A 12,636-nucleotide genomic window follows, 5' to 3' on the forward strand; every position below is an offset into this window, starting at 1 on the left:
AAATTGTTATATATATATTTATATAAAAAACTATATATCCCTTTTTTCATTACCTACTTATTAATTTAAAAAATTGGGAGAAATTTTAAAAAATATATTTTTTACCAAATTCTTTGATACATTTTGATTCAAATTACGCGGTACATCTTTTCGATAACAATACAATTTACAGGGCTGGCGAATAAAAAACCGATTGTCGAGCGATAACAATTTGGCTTATTTATCGCCGTCTAGCTATTAATCTGCTGCTCTTATCTAGCTATATTCAGCCGCTCATCACTGGCCACCTATCGATAAGGCGCCGATAGATTCAAGCGATAGATCGAGTAGCAGTTATCAAAGCACCCTCAGACCAGAAATTCTGGGATATATTTTTAAAATTTTGATGTCTACCATGCAGGTGCACTGTTGAAAACCGGCCCAATACAAGAGAACGAGTGAGCAAGGACTGGGACGCAATGGAGATGCAACTGGGAGCGATGCTGCATGTCTACAAGGGGGAGTACGGCCTGCCGTCCATTGATTTTGAATGTTTACGTGCGCTGGTAAGTTCAGTTGCATCACACGGCGGCGGCCAGCACGCCTGTTTGGCTGTGGCCCATTATCTATCTCGCAATGACTGAAGAAACCGCCTCTCCTCTCTCCCTGGTGACAGTGCCTCCTGCGATTCACCCGCTGCCCGATGGACGTGCAGACCAGCTCCAATCCGCTGCGCTCGGGAGCCGGGAAGCTGCCCTATCTGCAGATCGGCAACGAGAAGTTCGCGGGCTACAGGCAAATCAAGCGCGTGCTGGATCTCGAGGTGAGTGCGCAAATAAGCGCCGGGTGAACAAACTGCACGGTCTATTTATAGGCGTTGTTTTGTATGGCATTAATTCGTCGTATCACTCTTCCAGGGTTACCCGATTGATGCGCATTTAAGCACCAAACAAAAGCATTTGTCCAGCGCCTACGCCAACTGGGTGTTCACCAATCTGCACGCCTACTACCACTACTTCCTCTACGGAGAGCCCCACAACTTCGACACGACCACGCGGGGTCTCTACGCCAAGCGCACGCCATTCCCCTTCAACTTCTACTACCCGTCGTCCTACCAGCGGGAAGCCTGCGACGTCGTCCAGGTGATGGCCGGCTTCGATGTGAACGACAAGATGGACAAGCACGAGGGCGACTACGTGAGTGGTTGGGATGAAGACTGTTCAGCGGAGGGATTCCTATTCTTGCATTTTTTTGAACCTAAAAGCTGATGCAAGAATTAATGACTAACCAAATTATTGATACATTGTAGGAAACTTGATACCAATCTTGTTTCCAAACATTTCTTAACATTTCATCATTAATAGACAACGGATTTTTTAAATACGATTAAAAGCCACATTTGATTAGTTACAAATTTTATTTATTAAGTTATAATTAGATTTAGGCCAAACTTAATTGAGGTTTTTGTAAAAAGTTTCACCACTTAAATGTAGCTTTAAATCATATTTAAAACCTAAAATCCGATGTCTAATCTTTACCGATTAACTAATAATATTAGTATGACTAATCAATTAGATTTAAAGTCCTAGTCCTTGCATCTTACAAGGGACATTACATATCTACAACCACTAATGATTCCCATTTTCTCCCCCAGCTCGTTGTCAATGCCAAAAAGGTGGTGAATCTGCTATCCCGGAAGTTGGGTCGCAAGGTCTGGTTCTTTGGCGACACTTACAGCGAGTTCGATGCCATTGTTTACAGCTACCTGGCCATCATCTTCAAAATCGCACTGCCCAACAATCCACTGCAGAATCACATTAAAGGCTGCCAGAACCTGGTGAACTTCATCAATCGCATCACCAAGGACATATTCCGCAACGAGGGCTACAGTTCCGTCAAGCTCACAAAGACTCCCAGCGGCACGGAGGCGAGTCTGACGGCCTCGGAGCGCAAATTCATGGATTCCGAGCTGAACACCAAGATCGTGGCGGGCGTGGGAGCAGTGCTGGCCATGGGAGCCTTTGCGGCATGGCGCGGCATTTACAACCAGGTGGGCACCGCTCTCTGAATTTAGATGTTCTCAATCCCTAACTGCCTGGAGCTTATTTGATAGTTTTGGGTCAATGTCTTTGTTTGGCTCCAGACACTCTTGTAGGCACGAGACCAGTGCAGGTGCCAAATTCTCAGTTAATCGCAAATTCCGATTGCTTCATCCCTTGCAGCTAACAACGCGCTCTTCGACGGACTACGATGGCATAGATTACGAGGACGACGAGCTGGAGGAGGTCTTGGAGTAATCGCGCCTCCGAAAAGATGTCTATGTATAGTATATATTTTAAAATACAATGAGGGGATGAAGCACAAAAACTGTCCAGCTTAAAAAGTTTGCGTGAACATTAGAGGGGATTTGTTGGGCCAAGAATCTTTGGACCAAAAAGGAATCGCAACGTTTTCTTATTCGGCAGGGAAAGTACGCGGTGTAAATGAGGAACTTGTCAACTAATAGAATAATCCTAAGATAACTTTCCGTTCCAAAGATTTTCTTACTAATCGACCTGCTCTTACTTGCATATTTAATATGTGTAATATAGTTCGAATTCGTTTTTAAACTGTCTTGTATAAAATAGCATTTTAAAGTCAACAGAGCGTAATAAAAACGACTATTGAGGTGCTTTTGTTATGGAAAAGGAGTACCGACCTCCAATAAAAACCAGTATCCCTCGATTGGAGTTGGTTTTGGTTTATTACACACTAGTCTTAAACGTAGATTTCGAATAGGGCTCAATACGATAGCGATGTTATAGTCTACAATGGAATTGGTAGATGCGTGAGGGTGACCATAGCACTTATGTCTTGAGCGCATCCTGCAGCTTTCGCCGCGCCACACCCACGCGGTCCTCCTGCTTGCGAATGTCGTCCTCGGAGATGATAACCGCGTGCATGAGCGGCTGTTCGGGATTCATGAACGCCATCGCATTCTTGGTCAAGTCAGCCTTCGTGGAGCTCTGGCCGTGGACGCCGGCGTTGAGCATGTGCAGCGCCGTGGCCACCGACTGGAGGACGGTCTGTTCGTTGACATTGGGGCCAACGGTGCGTATGGTCTTGGGCAGTGAGATGTCGTCCAGCTCCTCGCCGCTGTCGTGGCAGGCGCGTAGCCGCTCCAGCCGCTTCTCCCAGAACAGCTGTTTGGGCTTCTCCCGAGTGCCATGTGCCTTGGCATCTGGCTTCACCTTTGCGGGATCCTGGCTGTGGTTGCGGATCGCCGTCACCGGTTGCTTGAAGATCGAGGCAGTCTGTCGGATGGGCGGCACCAGGGAGACATCTGTGCGCAGGGCTCGGCTGTAAGGGATTAAAGATGGGAATTCATTAATCGGATGTTTTTTAGCAGCTAATACACCGAACAGCACACAAGACAAAACGTAAAGTGGAGCTTAAACATGCAGAGATGGTGAACAAAGTCTCAGGTGGCACAGAGCTACAGCGTTTTTGATGGCCAATTGTGTTGCTTTAGCTTTTTTTGGGTTTCTAGATTTCGATTTCCGCCGGCTGTAGACCTTGCGTCCTGGCTGAAGGCTACAGGCAAACAAGACGGGACACGCTGGCATGCAAGAGTCAAGTGCTCCTCCACTTGGCTCTACCTGAGTTCAATCTGTTGCTGCTGCCGATTGGCCGAAGATGGTGATGATGCTGCTGCTGCTGATGAGGCGGCGGTTGCTGCCGGAGGAGCTGCTGCTGCTGCTGCTCCTTGACTCCGGGCGAACTTGCGCTTGAGGGCATTGGCCGCCGATCCCGAGGTGGCCCCATTTCCACCGCCACTCGTCAGGGGCAGCGGCATGGCGCTGCAGCGGTACAGCGAAATGGATGGCGAGGGCAGCGCCCTTTGTTGCATCTTGCCGGCTTGGTAATCGGGGACTGCGATGTCCTGCGGCCTTCCCTCCGCCCTTTTTCCTGTGGGACTGCTGAACGCACTCGGCGGTGGGTGGAGATTTTTTTTTTTTTTTTGGTGGGTTAGGTGGATCGTGTGTGTGTATACATAGGCGTGTGCGTGTGTGTTTGTGAGTGGTGTGTGTGTGTGTTGTGGTTGATGTGGATGTAATAACAGAAAGGTAGTGAAAGTGATTAAAAGTTTATCCTATGCAACAGCGTGCAGTGTTCCGATTTTAGATATATCTCCCCTTAGTCTATATAGAGTGCGCTCCTCTTCTTCTTTACCTGTAGTAGAAAACATCCACCTTGTTATTGTTGTTGTTGCTGCTGGCTGTGGCGCTGCTGCTGCTGTTGTTGTTGTTGCTGCTGGCGTTGCTATTGGAGCTGCTGCCGGACTTGCGGACCTCGTCGCGCTGCCATCCTTTGGGCAGGACACTGCAGTCGACGCGTTTGCGCTCGATTGTGACGCTCGGGTTCATTTGCATGCTCGCCGAAGTAAATAAATTAAGAATTCCAAAAAAAGCAGCGTCTGGCTAGAGCAATGTGACCGTACTGCGGAATGCGGGAAATACCAAAGGGCAACAGTGATGGCAGGTTAAATGTCCCTCCCTCTGCTCACACCACGTTATCAGAGAAAAATATATCTTTTTTTAAGTTTAGAAAACTTGAATTAAACAATTTTAATAGTAGTAATTAAAAAAACTAAGCAGAAGTTTTAACAAAAGTATTACACAAAGTATCATAGCTAGAAATGGATAGATGAGCAGCACTAAGAAATTCCCAGCTGGTCACTCTGCAACGCAAAGAAGAAGCAGCAGAAAGGGCGACGTAAGAAATTTCAGAGTTTTCATTCGCATTTTCCAGGCCACGAAACTGAATATGTAAAGCCAGCCCAACGACACACCGACCCACTCACCGACGCCGCACCACAGTCGCCACCCGCTACGAGCAACGCCTGCCGCGAGCAGTACAACCAGTCAAGGGACCTCCTCCCACTCGATCCAATTGGGTTTTTTAACACCTGGGACAAGTGGCAGCTGCTGGGAACCGAGAGTCATGTCTTCGTCGGCCATTTTCGTGCTGGACGTGAAGGGCAAGGTGCTGATATCGCGCAACTACCGCGGTGACAACATCGACATGGCCGTGATCGACAAATTCATGCCGCTGCTGATGGAGCGCGAGGAGGAGGGTCTGATCACCCCGATCCTCCAGACGGCGGAGACCACGTTCGCCTACATCAAGACCAACAACCTGTATATCGTGTCCACGACGCCGCGCAACAAGAACGTGAATATCGCCCTGGTCTTTGTCTTTCTGCACAAGATCGCCCAGGTCTTTGTGGAGTACTTCAAGGAGCTGGAGGAGGAGTCCATCCGGGACAACTTCGTGATCATCTACGAGCTGCTGGACGAGCTGCTCGACTTTGGCTACCCGCAGACCACCGACTCGAAGATCCTGCAGGAGTACATCACGCAGGAGGGCCACAAGCTGGAGCTGCAGCCCCGCATCCCGGTGGCGGTGACCAATGCCGTTTCCTGGCGCTCCGAGGGCATCAAGTACCGCAAGAACGAGGTCTTCCTCGACGTCATCGAGTCGGTGAACCTGCTGGCCAATGCCAATGGCAATGTGCTGCGCAGCGAGATTGTGGGCGCCATCAAGATGCGGGTCTACCTGTCCGGAATGCCCGAACTCCGGCTGGGCCTCAATGACAAGGTTCTGTTCGAGAGCACCGGTCGCGGCAAGTCCAAGTCGGTGGAGCTCGAGGACGTCAAGTTCCACCAGTGCGTGCGGCTGTCGCGGTTCGAAAACGATCGTACAATCTCGTTTATTCCGCCGGACGGCGAGTTCGAACTGATGTCCTATCGTCTGAACACTCATGTGAGTATTTCTTTTACTTTTTCCCATAAAATGTAACACAAATATAACCCTTTTTCCCAGGTCAAACCCTTGATTTGGATAGAGTCGGTGATCGAGCGGCACGCCCACTCCCGCGTGGAGTACATGATCAAGGCAAAGTCGCAGTTCAAGCGAAGATCCACGGCCAACAATGTGGAGATCGTCATACCGGTGCCCGCCGACGCGGACTCGCCCAAGTTCAAGACCACCATTGGCAGCTGCAAGTACGCCCCGGAGCAGAACGCCATTATCTGGACGATCAAGTCGTTCCCGGGCGGCAAGGAGTACCTAATGCGGGCCCACTTCGGTCTGCCGAGTGTGGAGAGCGAGGACAATACGGAGGGCAAGCCACCCATTCAGGTGCGCTTCGAGATTCCCTACTTCACCACGTCGGGCATCCAGGTGCGCTACCTGAAGATCATCGAGAAGAGCGGCTACCAGGCGCTGCCGTGGGTGCGGTACATCACGCAGAACGGCGACTACCAGCTGCGCACCAATTGAGAGGAGCCACTCCCGCACCCGCACCCCTGCATCATTCCAGCCAAGCTTCAGCGAGTCAGCCCTGCAACAGGGAGCTTCATCTCCACCAGCGTTTTTTTGTCTGCGATGCGTTGCGTTAAGTCAAAAGTATATCTTTGTATTCGTATTGTTTCAGTATATGTATATTGTATGTAAATCAAATCTAATAAATTTTAACACCTTTTCATAACACCTGCACCGAAGTGGGTCAGCTTGAATGTGGAAGCGAGGTATGTAAGTTAATCTAGTCTGGCTCCACACAATCGACCCACCCAGCCTGGGCAGATGAGTCATAACAAACGGGTTGGACCCACACAAAAAACTGTTTGCCTATTGCTTAATCATAATAAATGCACTTTCGATCGAGTCTCTCGGTTCGCTTTCATTTCTGAGTTGTTAGCTTCTTTCTGGCTCGAGGCAATCTACTTCTCGAAGTTCTTCAGTGGATAGTGCTCCTTGTGTCCCTCGATGTGCTGCTCCAGCTCCTTCTGCTGCGCCACCAGATGCTCCGGCATCTCTGCGTACACGCCCTCGAACATCTCGCGCCAGTTGGGCTTCAGTTTCTTCTCGGAAACGGCTATCTGCTTGAGGACCTTTTTCCTAACATCCTTGATGAATTCGGTTTCCTCGGTCTCGTCGAACCAGCCCTTGTGCACCATGTAGCGCTTCAACTTGGAGATTGGATGCTCCACCGAGTTCCACACCTCGATCTCCTCGGCCGGTCTGTAGGCGGTGCTGTCATCCGAGGTGGAGTGGTGGCCCACGCGATAGGCCAGGGCCTCGAACACCACCGGCTTGTTCTCCTTGAGCACATATTCCCTGGCTTTTTTCATGGCATTGTAGACGGCGAAAACATCGGTGCCATCCACGCGAATCGTGGCAATTCCATAGCCCATCGGACCACGTCCTGCGATGCCATCGCCCTTGTACTGTTCGTGGGATGGGGTGGATATGGCAAATCCATTGTTGCGACTAAGGAGAAAATTTGATATTTAATTACAAAAATATTCAATAAATATATTATAAAATATGTATTAAATTTCTTTAAAGTTTTGATGACGAAGAGTATGATAAGATAAAGAAAACTGTAAAATATTTTATCTTATCAAAGTAGTGTCTTGGGTATCTCAGAGTTACTATAGACAATTGTTTCTCGTTATATTTAAACTACATATATTTTAAGATCGCTACTCACCAGAAGAGGATGACTGGACAACCCAGCGTGGCTGCAAAGTTGAAGGCGGCATGGGCATCTCCCTCGGAAGCAGCTCCCTCACCGAAATAACAAACCACACAGGCATCGTTATCCGGCTTCATTTTCATGGCATAGGCTGCACCCACGGCCTGAGGCATTTGGGTAGCTACGAGTCCAAGGGAGAAGCAAGATTAGCTTTAGAATTTTCCAGTCTATATAGGAGTACAGATACTTACACAAAGGACTAGAGATGGTGACAAAGTTCAGCTCCCTGGAACCGTAGTGCACGGGCATCTGCTTGCCTCGACCCAAGTCGTCCGTATTGCCGTAGCACTGATCGATGAACTGGTCGATGCGGAAGCCACGCCACACCAGGACACCGGCCTCGCGGTACTGCCCGTATATGAGATCCCGCATCTCCAGGGCGGCAGCGCTGCCAATGTGGGACGCCTCCTCGCCAAAGTTGGTCATGTAGAAGGAGATCCTGCCCTGTCGCTGGGACTCGTACAGGATCTTGTCCATGGTGTTGAGCAGCAGCATGTCGCGGAACATCTTCTCCACCACCTCACGACCCAGCTGGGGATCCTGCGACTCGTCCGCTATATAGCCATCCTGATCCATCACTCGGTAAATGGGAATTGGCGCATAATCCTCTGGGTGAATCAACTTCAAATCGCTGACGAACGGAGCCTTGGCACCTGGGAAATTGGCGTAATCACTTGGGGGCGCCGAGCTGAAATCCCGCGCAGCTGTGGAGATCGCACCTCCAATCTGTAGATTCAAACAAATAACAACAAACCCATGGGATAACTCAAAGTACTAACCGCATTCAGGTGTTGTTGCCGCCTCGCCACAGCACCCAAGATATGCACCGACTTTCGCAGGAATGACATGGTATATTATTTGTATCTAAACTATTAAATGCAACAGGTAATTCCGAAGATTCAGATTCAGCTGCGTGTTTCCCAGCTGATTACGCAATAGATAGTATGGGATACCATATCGATACACATTTAACAATCGATGTTCTCGGGTTTAGTCATCGAGATCGTTTTTTAAAATTTATTTTTATTTATTTATTAACATATGCAAGAAATACGATTTTTAATGTATGAGAAATCAGTTAATCTTAATTTTTTGTCAAAATTTTATATTTAAAACCTAATTGATTTGGATATTCCTATTTCAAAAGTGTCAAATAATCTTTTATTTATTAAATTTATTACGAAGATAAACAATATACAAACCGTTAGCTTAAATTATTTTGAAATATGCGCTAGTCAAATATCGATAGGAAAGAAAACCCCCTACGTATACTTAATATTCGTGACTTCATGGGTCACCTTTATTTTTCGACACCATGACTACAGTAGAAGAAGCGCAGTTCTGGCAGGCGATTGGAATACTGATCAAAAACTATCATGCATTGAACAAAAAGATATTCGAGGTGGTCCTAACCCAAGTGGAAAAGCAGCAGGATGGACGACTGTGTGACTCCAGCGAAGAGGAACTGTGGAAATCCCTGAAAGAAAACCCAAACCAGCGCACGTGCAGTGGCTTTAAGATTGGATTCAAACTGCTGCCCAAGAAACTGCCGGAGAACATCTTGGCCACCGGAACCGTAGGTGAGATAAACCTCTAATAATTAATCTATTACGAAACTATAAACCGCCTTTTACAGACTTTGAAAAATGCCTTTACGAGTGCCAGTTTGCCAGCGACGAAATCGAGGATTTCTCAGTGCGGCTTCTTGGAGGACAGCTTTTACTGGAGTCCAAGCAGAACCCCAACTGGCTGGAGTTTGTTCTTAAGCCAAAGCTCCTCAGCTGGTCCCAGTCCAAGCAGGAGGAATCAAAAGTCAAATCATTGGGCCTGGTAGACGTGGAAAAGTACAATGATCTGTACAAGCAGTTGAAACAGAAGCACTCCCAGCGTCTCCTAGACTACTGGAAGACCGCCCAAGAGTCCACGGATCCGTTGAAGTTCATCTACGAAGACCTGGCCATCGCCGCCTATCTCATTGTTCTCTGGAATCAGACCCAAACGGAGCCCAAGGCATTTGCCGATTTGGGTTGCGGGAACGGTCTCCTGGTGCACGTCCTCAATGCCGAGGGCTTCAAGGGCTACGGCTACGATATAAGGAAGCGAAAGCTGTGGTCTCTCTATCCGGCGGACACTCAACAGAGCCTCCTCGAAAAGGCAGTGGAGCCCAACAGCTTCCGCTTGGATTTTCCGGAGGTAGATTGGTTAATTGGCAACCATTCGGATGAACTGTCTCCCTGGCTTCCGGTTTTGGCTGGTCGCTTGAACATCAACTACTTTCTGCTACCCTGCTGTCCCTACGAACTTTCGGGAGCCAAATTCCGAAGGCGCAACACGAAGATAAGTGCGTACCAGGACTTTTTTCAATACGTAACTCAGGTCTCACGGGAATGCGGCTTTGAGGTTCTTCAAGACAGACTAAAAATTCCGAGTACCAAGCGCTTGGCTCTGATAGGAATCAAAAGAAACCCCACAAAGGACTTGGAGTACTTTGTCCAAGAGGAGTTAAGAAAGTACAAAACAGGAGAGTCTGAAATAAAGTTGAGGGAAAAGGAGGAAAGCGTTCGCAACTGCACGCAGGTGGAAAAATCCATTATCGATGGTCTGGTGCTGAAGATCTTTACACAACTGCTGGCTTCCAATGCAGATAAATGGTCTGGTCGTCTGCCCATGCGAGAGATCGCCCAGAGCCTCACCAAGGAAGAGCTGAGTGGCATTAAATCCGAGTGCGGTGGGATTAAAACCTTGCTGAGAAATAAGCACGAGGTATTCGAGTTTTGCGGTGGCGATCTTATAGGGATAAGAACACCCAAAGCAAAGGCTCCTCTCCTCCAATCCAGACTGACCACCAAAAAGCGTAGCTGCTTCTTCAAGCTCTATCATCCACTGGGATGTCCTCTCGCAGACGCCGAGTGCTCCTTTATACACTAACTTATTATGTGTAGCCCTTGCTCATGTTTATTGTTTGGATTATAATATAAAGAAAAGTGCATAAATCGTGTGTCAAATTGTAGAAACTAGGAGTCGAGTGGTGTCCTCTAGCGAGAGCTGTCGCTGCTGTTGCTGCGACGCCGGCGGCGGATGGGCGAGCGGGAGCGGCGACGCGGCGAACGCCTGTTCCTCATGGGCGACTGACGACGACCGCCGCCGCCGCCGCCACCTCCACCACCTCCGCGGTTGTTAAACCGATTGAAATTGGGCGGGGATCGCCAGCGGTTGTTCTGCGGACGGCGCATGGGAGGCGATGGACGACGCATGGGCGGCCGCTGCTTGGGTATAACAACGGGCGACACTGTGATCTCCTGGCCATCGATCTGCCCGCCATCCATGTGCTTCATGGCCGACTCGCAGTCCTCGGCGGTGGCGTATTCCACAAAGGCCACGCCGCGTCCGAAATTCGGATGGTAACGATCTACGGGAAACTCGACGTTCTTCACGTCCCCGAAGCTGCTGAAGATCTCGAACACATGGTCCTTGGTCACGTTGCGGGTGAGCCGGCCGACATGGATGCGCACAGGCTTGGGCGTGGGCGAACGGGTGCGGGTGCGCGACCGGGAGCGCTCCCTTCGCTTCGGCGGCGGCGTTCGCTCCCCCGAGCCACGTCCACGACGGCGTGGCGATCGCGAGCGACTGGCCGAGCGGGAACGCTCACGCTTCACATTATTGCTTTCGACGGCGGGCCTATCGTTGGATCCGGCACGACGGGCACGATCCCGGGACCGACTGCGCCGCTCGCGATCCCGCTCCGGCTCCTTGCGCGACTTGCTGCCCGGCCGGGGGGATTTGGAGACGCGCCTGGGCGAACGGGTGCGAGAACGGGAGCGAGCGCTGGCCTTCTCCTTCTCCTTGTCCTTATCCTTGCCGGCCGCCCCGCCGCCACGTCGCCTGTTCTTCTCGCTGCGATCCGAGTCGCTGGACGAGGACGACGACGAGCTCGAGGAGTCGCTGGAGCTGCTCGAGCTGGAGCGAGAGGATCCGGAACTGCTGCGGGAAGAGCTGCTGTCCGATGAGCTGAAAGAGCCCACATTTTATGTAGTTTTTCGTTTTGGAAAGTAGATGAAGGGGGTTTAAAGGCAGTTTTCTTAAATTTCATTATGTATATGAATGAAATGATCGGATTGAGAAGCATTATGATATTTTTATATACTTATACAACTATCAATAGCTGTACGCCAACTTTTGAAAGCATGTTATTTTAAACGGTTTTGGGGAAGTACGAATTATAAGGGTACCAATGAAGATACAAATTTTGTAAAATATAGATTATGAAGGTAATTGGTGGGACTATCCGTAACAAAAAGCATAAGTTTTTTATATCACGTCTAGTCTTTCCTGTCAAAGTGACAAATTAAAATTATTTTGCCCTGTACGCAGAGATATGACGCTGAATGTATGCTGGTGAAATGAAGGCAATACGACTTTCCGAAGATTTTCTATCTTCCAGGACATCGTAAGGACATTTTCCCATACGAAATAGGAGGCATTTTCAAAAGTAACCCTTATTCAAAGTGACAGATGTGGACCAGATGTGGGGAACACCTTTGCCGGCTGCTTTACCTGCTTCGGGAATCGCTGCTGGAGGACGCCGATCCGCGGCGTTTGCGTTCGCGGTCCCTGCGCGAGGAGCTGCTGGCCACCGCCTTGCCGTCCTTCTCTTTGGTGTCCTTCTCCTTGTTGTCCTTTTCCTTCTCACCCTCGCCGGCGGGACTCTGGGCACGCGCCCTGTTTTTGGGGCGAGAAAAGCAAAATGTTTCAGCCGTTCAGGGGGTAAAATGCGCGCAAGTACTTACATTTTCGTATTGCCTATTTAGTTGACGATTAGTTTTATGCGTTAGCCGACTCTTTAAAGAGCTAGCTTATAAGTTTTTATTAATAAATCCCGTTTTTTCTTTAACAGGAGTTAATTCCGGGTAGCGTTTTCGGTGAAGATTGGTGTGACCGTAACCTGAGCGTGATAAAATGCCACAGAGCTGCGGAAAATGCACTAATAAATATTAATAACTGCAAAATTAAAAACTTTTATTTAAAAAATTAAGTGTTGTAAATTTTGTTAAAATAAATAGAAATATAAAAGAAAG

General features: G+C 48.9%; 6 protein-coding genes across 10 annotated transcripts; 3 read left to right on the forward strand and 3 right to left on the reverse strand.

The window, feature by feature from the left end:
- Positions 1 to 315: 315 nt before the first annotated feature.
- On the forward strand, positions 316 to 2,703 carry LOC108061117 (metaxin-1 homolog). 2 transcript variants are annotated; one of them, XM_017147171.3, is made up of 5 exons: positions 316 to 545; positions 656 to 802; positions 897 to 1,175; positions 1,634 to 2,029; positions 2,093 to 2,703. In XM_017147171.3, the coding sequence occupies exons 1-5, from the start codon at positions 459 to 461 to the stop codon at positions 2,132 to 2,134; spliced, it is 951 nt and encodes a 316-aa protein (XP_017002660.2). In that variant the 5' UTR covers positions 316 to 458; the 3' UTR covers positions 2,135 to 2,703. The 2 variants fall into 2 exon arrangements, with proteins under 2 accessions (XP_017002660.2, XP_017002659.2); XM_017147170.3 differs by having other exon boundaries at positions 317 to 545; positions 2,202 to 2,703.
- Positions 2,704 to 4,465, reverse strand: MBD-like (methyl-CpG-binding domain protein 2). Of its 3 annotated transcripts, none has more exons than XM_017147168.3 (3): positions 4,192 to 4,465; positions 3,618 to 3,935; positions 2,704 to 3,318 (listed from the first exon to the last, which is right to left on the reverse strand). In XM_017147168.3, the coding sequence occupies exons 1-3, from the start codon at positions 4,389 to 4,391 to the stop codon at positions 2,826 to 2,828; spliced, it is 1,011 nt and encodes a 336-aa protein (XP_017002657.2). In that variant the 5' UTR covers positions 4,392 to 4,465; the 3' UTR covers positions 2,704 to 2,825. The 3 variants fall into 3 exon arrangements, with proteins under 3 accessions (XP_017002657.2, XP_017002656.2, XP_017002658.1); XM_017147167.3 differs by having other exon boundaries at positions 3,618 to 3,938; XM_017147169.3 differs by lacking the exon at positions 3,618 to 3,935.
- Positions 4,466 to 4,695: 230 nt separating this feature from the next.
- Positions 4,696 to 6,519, forward strand: AP-1mu (adaptor protein complex 1, mu subunit). The gene is made up of 2 exons (XM_017147159.3): positions 4,696 to 5,784; positions 5,845 to 6,519. The coding sequence occupies exons 1-2, from the start codon at positions 4,963 to 4,965 to the stop codon at positions 6,301 to 6,303; spliced, it is 1,281 nt and encodes a 426-aa protein (XP_017002648.1). The 5' UTR covers positions 4,696 to 4,962; the 3' UTR covers positions 6,304 to 6,519.
- On the reverse strand, positions 6,447 to 8,487 carry BckdhA (Branched chain keto acid dehydrogenase E1 subunit alpha). The gene is made up of 4 exons (XM_017147158.3): positions 8,341 to 8,487; positions 7,753 to 8,287; positions 7,517 to 7,682; positions 6,447 to 7,293 (listed from the first exon to the last, which is right to left on the reverse strand). Exons 1-4 carry the CDS (start codon positions 8,407 to 8,409, stop codon positions 6,744 to 6,746), a joined length of 1,320 nt encoding a protein of 439 aa, XP_017002647.2. The 5' UTR covers positions 8,410 to 8,487; the 3' UTR covers positions 6,447 to 6,743.
- Positions 8,488 to 8,763: 276 nt separating this feature from the next.
- LOC108061082 (probable tRNA (uracil-O(2)-)-methyltransferase) lies at positions 8,764 to 10,489 on the forward strand. Its single transcript, XM_017147117.3, has 2 exons — positions 8,764 to 9,141; positions 9,198 to 10,489. Exons 1-2 carry the CDS (start codon positions 8,877 to 8,879, stop codon positions 10,487 to 10,489), a joined length of 1,557 nt encoding a protein of 518 aa, XP_017002606.2. The 5' UTR covers positions 8,764 to 8,876.
- Position 10,490: 1 nt separating this feature from the next.
- Positions 10,491 to 12,508, reverse strand: RnpS1 (RNA-binding protein S1). Of its 2 annotated transcripts, none has more exons than XM_017147118.3 (3): positions 12,349 to 12,508; positions 12,116 to 12,280; positions 10,491 to 11,569 (listed from the first exon to the last, which is right to left on the reverse strand). In XM_017147118.3, coding segments are annotated over exons 1-3 (1,140 nt in total). In that variant the 5' UTR covers positions 12,351 to 12,508; the 3' UTR covers positions 10,491 to 10,596. The 2 variants fall into 2 exon arrangements, with proteins under 2 accessions (XP_017002607.2, XP_017002608.2); XM_017147119.2 differs by having other exon boundaries at positions 10,491 to 11,554; positions 12,349 to 12,503.
- Positions 12,509 to 12,636: the final 128 nt, after the last annotated feature.

Source organism: Drosophila takahashii, chromosome 3R (assembly GCF_030179915.1).
Source record: "Drosophila takahashii strain IR98-3 E-12201 chromosome 3R, DtakHiC1v2, whole genome shotgun sequence".
NCBI lineage: Eukaryota > Metazoa > Arthropoda > Insecta > Diptera > Drosophilidae > Drosophila > Drosophila takahashii.